The sequence below is a fragment of the Anarhichas minor genome, unplaced genomic scaffold (genome assembly GCF_050575085.1).
Source record: "Anarhichas minor isolate MPS153535 unplaced genomic scaffold, ASM5057508v1 ptg000002l, whole genome shotgun sequence".
Taxonomy (NCBI): Eukaryota; Metazoa; Chordata; class Actinopteri; order Perciformes; family Anarhichadidae; genus Anarhichas; species Anarhichas minor.
The window spans coordinates 5,264,128-5,272,671 of record NW_027466448.1 but is presented as its reverse complement, the minus strand read 5'-3'; the positions used below and the strand labels follow the sequence as shown (position 1 = coordinate 5,272,671).

The 8,544-nt window shown below is 43.7% G+C and overlaps 1 protein-coding gene across 2 annotated transcripts in view; it reads left to right on the top strand.

Annotated features, from left to right (window-relative positions):
* The first annotated feature begins 513 nt into the window (after window positions 1-513).
* The window catches only part of LOC142945182 (mediator of RNA polymerase II transcription subunit 13-like), a 69,165-nt gene continuing 61,134 nt past the window's right edge, over window positions 514-8,544 (top strand). For both annotated transcript variants that reach the window (XM_076086614.1, XM_076086606.1), the window contains exon 1: window positions 514-1,985. In XM_076086614.1, the coding sequence (XP_075942729.1) occupies window positions 1,914-1,985 (72 nt within the window). In that variant the 5' untranslated portion in view covers window positions 514-1,913. The remainder of the gene's footprint in view (window positions 1,986-8,544) is intronic.

The window sequence follows — 8,544 nt, the reverse complement described above, 5'->3', positions numbered from 1 at the left end:
ATTTAAAATAGTATTCGTATGGATTCATTATCTGTGATTTTTCCTCAAAAAGCTTAATAAAGGAGAATTTGGTGAGACTAACCTGCATAGAAGCCTCTCATGAAAGAGTCATTATGACCTCTATTCTGTCACATCCTCTGTGAACACAGTTACATTATGTAACCAATGCATCACAAAGAGACACCATACAGCGATGAAAAAAAACCCATCACATAAAAATAATCTCCTTTAACAGACAGACGAACAGAAACAGCAAAGGTTCGTCTAACAACAAAGCGTGTCTCAATAAAAAAAAAGGAGGTGCTGACTGTCAGCGCGCGCGACAGGCAGATATCCAGTCTCATATCAAAGATACTGAACAGTACTGTAATCCCAGACTTTGATCACGTGAGCACAAACTTGGCCAAATGGGAAGGCGAGTCTCTGTAGTACGCTTCCGACCGCCATTACATTACAATGCTCGGTGGGCTGGACAATCGTGCGCGAAAAACTGCTACAGCGGCGCTTCGCGCAAAGCAAACAGACACCGAGGAGGATGACACACTCGGGTTACACGCACACTTATCTACCAATATAACAACACGCTCCGAGAGATAAACCACGGCGCAAAGGAGTCGCCGCTGAGGGAAACCGTGCACACGTCGGAGGATTTAATTCAATCATCATCACATCATTTTTCGAGCAAGGAGGGAGGATTCGCTTTTAAATGTCGCGGTGGTTTATAAAGAGATCTGCAGCGTGCAACATATTCTTCATGTCAATGATCGGCGCCAGACAAGGACTGTCACTTTTGCTTGAACTGTGCATTTAAAAAAAACAAAAGATTTTTTTTTTTGTGTGTGTGTGTGTGTGTGTGTGTGTGTGTGCAAGATTGAGGCTGCTGTGGGCGCGAGAGGACGTTTCGTAATGATATAAAACTGAAAGGAAGGAAGGATTTTTTTTCAAAGCTCGTGTCTACAGAAGCCTGCTTGTCGTTTTCCTGGCGGTGGAGTGTAAGAATAGTTTTTTTCTTGTCTGAACGCTTTGACTCATGATTCGAGGTTACTGGGAGCTCGCTCGACTTTGTCCGCCCTGCCACGGAGGAGCACCGGGGGCTTTTTCTTTTTCTTTTCTCTTTTCCTCCAGCGACCACCTCGTCTGCGGTCCGTTTTAATTGAAGAGCAACAGAGGGATTCAAACATTCCAGCTCACAGCGCCTGTTTGCGCGAGGCGGACTGGGTTACATTGTGAGAGGAACGGTTGTGGTAAGAAAGAAGGCTATAAATAGCTCATGCAATTCTCGAAAACTATCACAAGTGGTGCATCAGCTTGCGGAGCAAGACAGGAATCAGATATCCTGCATGTAACGTCTCGGCTTTTAAGTTCGCCGGATCGGTTCGTGCACAGCTGCTGAACGTGTGATATTATTTCTAAAGAAGTTTTGACTCCTAATTTCGCATTTTTTCTTTGGGGTGGGGGGGTGCGGAGGAAAAGGAGTCGTTTCCTCATGGATTATGCTCATTTAATGCTGAAACTATCAGCGGAAAGACTGACATGGAAACAGGCTGATCTTCCTCGGTGCGTGGATTGAGATGGATACATTGCTGTGCTCCCCCGCCTTTGACAATGATCACGTTTGGAATCGCCTGACCTGGTTTGTAACAATGTTTTGATCCCCGCACACGCTTGGATTTACATTGCAACATTATATCCGCTGGGGGCTTTGGTGGATGCGTTCTGCACTTCTCTTTTTGAATACGCCCATTCCTCTGCCCGAACATCCCGAGTCTATTATCTGGACCTCTTGTGAGGTTATACGCCTGCTTGTTTTGGCGGACTCGCACGGAAACCGATTTGTCAGCCCTGCTCGGTGTTTATATACCGATGTTGGATTTCGACATGCCCAGCGCTGACGACCCCACCGGCGGACGATTATGACTACAACAGCGAATTGGGTGGCTAACGGGGCAAGCCTTGAGGACTGCCACTCCAACATCTTCTCTCTGGTACGGTACACCCATAAAGCATGCTTGTCACAGACACGCGAGCCAGTTGTGATTGACAAGTCGCAGTACCGCGGGAGGCACGCGTAAGTGTGCGTCTGCTGTGCAAAGGCGAACCAATAGCTGGTGTTGTTATGAGGTAATCATTAACACGGGTTAATGGTCCGAGGAAATGCACCACGTCTTACCTCTGAAGCCTGTTTAGAATGAGACGCCTCCGGTTAAAAACAATAACACTATTATCATGATTCAAAAGATATCTCATAGCGCCTGAAATGCAATGTTGAAATGCTACCAAAACAAACGGACCACTTGTATTTGGCATGGGCTTAGCAGATAAACAATAGAGTTAACACTCATTTCTCTCCATCTATAGAGCACAGTGTGCTCTGGCCCTCATCCTCACTCCCCTTTTAAATAATCATTTCACTGTCAATTTAGCTGGAACTCTGTTGCATTGCCAAGCAACTTACTTGGAAAGAATAGGGGCTGGTACCTCTCTTCAATATGTCTAAAGCCAGAGAATTTAAAAAAAAAAGAAGAAGAGGGTTTTCTGATCTTCAGTGAATAATAGTTTAATGTGCTGATCTACACAATTATCTCACCAGGCTTTAATGGGAAGATTAGGGATCATTTTGTGTGAATGTGAACTGAGTAGCAACACAAAAGCAACATTTTCAGATCCAAACCGATGCAATAATAACGTCTCCCGGAGAAAAGGAAGGTTAATAAGATTTTGACAGACAGCGGCATGTATCACGCACACAGCGGAAACAACACTTTCACACTCCGTTTAAATGAATAAAAAGGTGTTTTTTTTTTCGACTCCACAGGCAGCATAATTTTCGCGGTAGTCACTGGTTTTTGAGGGCGGAGGAGATTGAACAGTGTGTTTTCACAGTTTTCATCCTGCAATCAGCGAGTTAACTGTCCTACTACAACAGGCAGCCGAGTGGAAAGGCATGCGGTAGACAGGCACAGGCTGCTGAGAACCACAACAACATAGGGGTCCTGAGGGCTTTTTTAGGTGATCGTGCAGGTTGTCCACCAGCTCCAGCGGCCGACCCCTGTTGCACTACACAGGTTACACCAAAGCTACAGAAAAACACATGTCTCATGGTATGGATTCAGATGTTTTGGTGCATAAGGGAAGAGAAAGAAACTTTGCAGTTATCACACTGCTTGCAGAAATCTCTTTCAAACAACTCACTGGCACATCTTCCTGGTGTTGAAGTAAGTGTTGAAGTAAATGTAACGGCGCTCCAGTGTCAGACGTCTTAAATTCCCCCCCAGTCTGACATGTTACAGTTGAAAACGTCTCAGTTCGAGGTTATTCCCTCGCGGAACACGCTTTCGTTCGCTCGCCGTGGCGTTGTTGGCCGTCGTGCTGGTCCCCGTGAACATCCCTTTCAAACTGAGGGAGAAAGAGACCATCCATCAGCTGGCTTGTTGAGAATATTTATGACTGGCTAGTGCCACAGCGGTTGCTCACTGGCGGGGCTCCTACAGGGAAGTCCAAGACGGAACAAAACACTAATGACATGCCGAGTGTCCTGGTTAGAGGATATGACTGAGACAAAGAGAGAGGGGAGACAGACAGAGGGATGCAGATTGCATCCTGATGTTGAAAATGAGACATTTGTGCATGAAGAGGTTAAGAAGTGGAGGCTAAAGTGCTGTTTCTATCACTGGAATCAGGTGTGAGTATTGATCCAGCGAAAGACGACTTTGAAAAATATGTGTTTTATATGAACAATTGCTCAGTTAGGATTTTCTGCATGCATTGGTTCCTACTTGGTTTAGAGCGCAAACAATTAGTTGATTGATTGATTAGTTATTCAACAGAAAATTGGCCGACAACAATTTTGATAATCTATTAACAATTGGAGCTTTTTAGTCAAGGAAAAATGCAAAACATTTCATGCTTTTCTCTGTAATCATTGAAAATGGAAAATCTTTTGCGGTTTTGTTTCAGCGATTTGAGGATGTCATCTTTGACATCTTTGACATTTTATAAAAAGAAAAGGAATTAATAGGTAAAACAAAAAGAGATAACGCTAATATTCATCAGTTGCAAGCATAACTTGGACATTTAGAGTTCCACAAATGCCAAGAATACGACTTCTAATGTGAGATACTTCGCAACCTTTTCCTCCAGGTCAGGCTGTCTATCTTCTTACATAAAGGCCTCATGGCTAGCCGGTGACCGCTCTGGTCTGACAGCATGTTAAACAGCATTCCAACATGCACTAACCTCGTCCCCCACACACATTTACCGGCTGTTATTTCAACCCGCATCAATAAAAAGTACCTTTTAGAAAACATAAGTGCCCATACTGTGGGACTTTATGGCGGCACAACAGATTACTGTCATGCGCTCTGTGAGACCGGTGTCACATACTTGAGATCGCTGCCATCACGCAACCCACAAAACAACTGTCTTGTGTTGCTGGTGATCATCCGTCTGTGACAGAAAGCAAACGGGACCCTTGTAAGTGGGAGAAAAGATCCTGGTGTGCTAAGTTGAAGTGGCGAACGGAGGAGGGAAGGGTGGAGGACGGGAGGAGAAACGGAGGAATGTTTTCAGGCAAAGGAGTGAGTGAGACTGCAGCCGAATCTGTTTTCATTTTAGGAAAGTATTATGACTGATGTGCATTTCCTGACTGCTAGCCTCAGCCTATTTGTGAGAGAAACGGTGAGAGAGAGAGAGAGAGAGAGAGAGAGAGAGAGAGAGAGAGAGAGAGAGAGAGAGAGAGAGAGAGAGAGAGAGAGAGAGAGAGAGAGAGAGAGAGAGAAAACAGTCATCTTTCTGTGGACTGGGCCAGTTCTTATGATGCCGACACCAGCCAGAGCCCCAGCCTGCATATGAAATGCAAGGAGACAGTCTAGAGCCTCACGACGCAGGAAGCCTCAGTGTGTGTCTGTGTGTGTAAACACTGTAAACCATCCAGACTCGGGAGACAAACTTCAAACACCCATCACATTATGCACACACAGACGAGTACACACACACACACACACATAGATACATTCACCAACACGGAAAAAAATAAACACCCACATGCACCCACAAACATATGTATCACAAATGCAACACACATGCACACACTAAATCTTCCACAGACACTTGCGTGTTTCATCTCCTTTATTTGGGATGCATCCTATATCCCAAGGAGGCAGTCCTTGTACAAACATAGGTAGAATGCAGCACCCTTAATCAAAGGATATGCTCAGTCCCCTCAACGCTGGTAATTAAGTGTCCTCAATGTGATCAACTAAGAGGTGCTCATTAGCCAAACTGTATTCCAATAGAGATCTTGCATGTATAATAATGTCGCTACTGTCTGTTATGGAAATAGAGTGCTTAGAGATGAGGCAGGGAGAATAGCAATAACGGCAGTGTCTTGATTTATGGCAGGTGAGTGGCCGTGCCTTGTAAGAAGAGGCAGGTAATCAGGGACGGTGCCTTTGTAATATAGGCTGTTTGCATATCCTCGTTATTAATGGTGGTGGGCATTGCAGGGATGCTTAGGGATGAGAAAGAGGCGGTGGTCGGATGAAGTGTGGGTCATCATTTGCTCGGCCATAGAATCAAATCAAGTTGGAGATTATACAGGGCTGGGTATTGTGTTGGTATGGATACCAAAACAATGTTGTTTTTAACATCTTACTTTGATGAAATCACTACAAAAGAAGCCAAAGTTCTCAAATTAATTTTAAGAGAGACCCTGCCCGCTAAATCAATGGTAAGTTACATGTAATTATTGCTGATATATTGGCTATATTGCTGATATATCGATATCAGGGCAAATGTTGATGAGTACCAAGACTCTGCAAAACAGAAATGTGACACACGGTAATTTAGAAACCTTGTTGCCATGACGTTTCTTTTTCCCAGTAGAGTTTATTCTTTAACTGTGAAATGTCAAAATACTATAATAGAACACTTTTAATAGACCATTTTGAAGTATTCTTATATGTTATTGTGTATTCGCCCCAAATATCATGATTAGATGTTTTTGTATCTACTATCTGTCAGGCTACTAAACACAAGCAGTTGTATTGGGATTTTTTTTTCAATACAAATGGTCTGCAATTAGCATCATTCATATTGAAAAGATAAGGCAGACGATATTCTATATTTTTGTTATTGTCAAAAAATTGTCATAAAAAAAACTAAAAACCTTTTTGGGGGAATTTTCTATTATTTAAATAATAATAAAGGCTAAGATGCCACAAAACAGCGACGTGACATACATATCTGTAATCTTCCTATATTTTATTTGGACTACAGGCTCTATGATATGAGGTAGATTGCTGCTAGCCAGCTAGCTTAGCTACGCTACACAGATCTGGCATTGGTTGTTTTGTAATGTTAGCAGCCGGATCAGCCCCGGATGGGTGGATGAATTAGCTGACATTATCCACTCAAGACACACTGTTGGCGCTGTAGGGCAACTGAAGAAAGTAGAGCGCATAAGCGTCGGCATCAGCAGAAGTCAGGGAAGGTTTCACTTCTTAAGTTTCGTTACAATCTGTTCACACAATAAAAAGGTGAATGTATATTCCTCCATGGAGTATTTGTAAAGAAGCAGCCGTCTGTGCAGTTCATATTGAGATATCTAAGCACATGCCAGCGTCCTCTTACACAAGGAGAGGATCGGTCCAGGTTTCCAAAGCATCACCCCCCTATCTTCTGCTGCGTGCCCTGTGGAGCGGCTCCATCTGGTTGCTTCTCACTCAGCGGTCCACCCCCTACGCCCAACCAGTGCTTTTGGCTCCGCTTGCTTGCAGTTTTGACAGCTCGCACTGGCTTCACCTTGAGACCGTTTGTGGCGCCGCCCACTAATCTTCCCCTGTCGCTGCTGTGGGAATCTCTTGTCATCGCAACAGGACTCAACCCGGCAGTGGCCCACCTGTGTGAACATGGCATTCTGTATTTCAGACACAGACACACGGGCTCCTCAAATAGTTTGCTGCCATAACAGAATGATTTGCGAACAAGGATTGCTCACTTGTGTCTCTGTTTTTACTACACATCTCTTTTCTTATTCAGTTCTTCCAGAGTGTGTAGTCATGGGTCTTATCTGAGCAGTAGGGCTTGTCAGGGCTCCGCCGCAGAGGTGAAGAATGGTTCAAAGGCAGGACAGGGAGGGAGGGAACCACCGCTGGTCCCGGAGCTGGAAATGGGACGGGATGGGCAGGAGTATTTTGGAGCACGGTGGCTTGAGTGTAAAATATGTAAGCCCTGCAGTGCCAGCTGTGATCTATTCTTAGCGCCCGCTGGTGCTCCTGCATGTGTGCAGGGCGACAGAAGGCTGAGTGGGAAAGGAGGATTGGTAGGAATGGTCGGTAGCCGGTGCCACCAAGTGCTTGGGATTGCTGGAAAGTCAGCTATTTAGCCGGCATATGGACCGATGGGCTGCTAGAGACACAGATTTTAAACACATCCTTGTCACAGTGTTGCTGCTATTGTGTTTGTAAATGCTGAATCTCTGTGGTGGAAGAAGTAGATCCTTAAAACAAGTAAAAGTAACAACACCACATGATACAGATACTTCATCACAAGTTAAAGTCCTCCACCCAAAAAAACGTGAATAAGTATTATCACCAAAATGTACTTTGATATAAAAAAATAAAAGCACTCATTATTCAGAATCGTCCCTTCATATAATGATACCTGTGCATTAACTTGTGAGCTGCAGTCCATTGCTGTAGCAGGTCAAGGTAAAGGGTGATGACCATTTATATGTTTTGTGCTGCAAAGAAAAGCCATCTTAATAGCAAACATTTATTATCTATTGAGAGTCATTTAAAGCAGTTTCCTGTAGAACCGGTTTCAAGAATTTCCGAGAAGTCAATGAGAGAGATCGCTGCTCTTTCAATAAAAAAACAAATTACACTTGACTCAGGAGAATGAATGAACTCATTAAACCCGATTATCTGGACTGTATTACTACTACTACTATATTAGTAGCAATATGTTCCTATTAAGGTATTAAAGCAGCATAAAAAATTGAATAAATATTGTTTAGTACATCAGAATTGTTCTTAAATACTTTAGTAAATATGTTTCACCACTGCTGAATATAGTTGTTCTGCAGCGAGACACATTTCATCTCCTAATTGCTGGTCTTTCCGCCCAATGGATTAACAGCACCTTTCTTCAAACTGTTACATTTCGGATGCTGCTGCAGCGACGCTGCCTCTGATATGACCTTGATGCCTGTTGTCTGATTGCTAAATAAATTCCAGAAACGGATAAAGCTTGTGTTCGCTGCTGCTGCTGCTGCTCTCTGTGCCATCACATGGTCTGTATGCAATCTCTTCACCTGACTGCAGACACCTTGACAAAGAGAATTTCTTTAAAGGTAGATACTGACCTGCTTGTAGCTGGGCAAATATTTTCTGCAAGCCAGACAGCTTTGCCAATAACATGGTTGGCTGGGATTCAATTGCAGTTAAAGCACACTTTGGTTAAAGGGGGTCTTTTTAGAGCTGCAAAAAACAAGGGAGAGAGAAAACATTAATGTTGGCTGCTGTGCTGTTGTAAATTCTAATT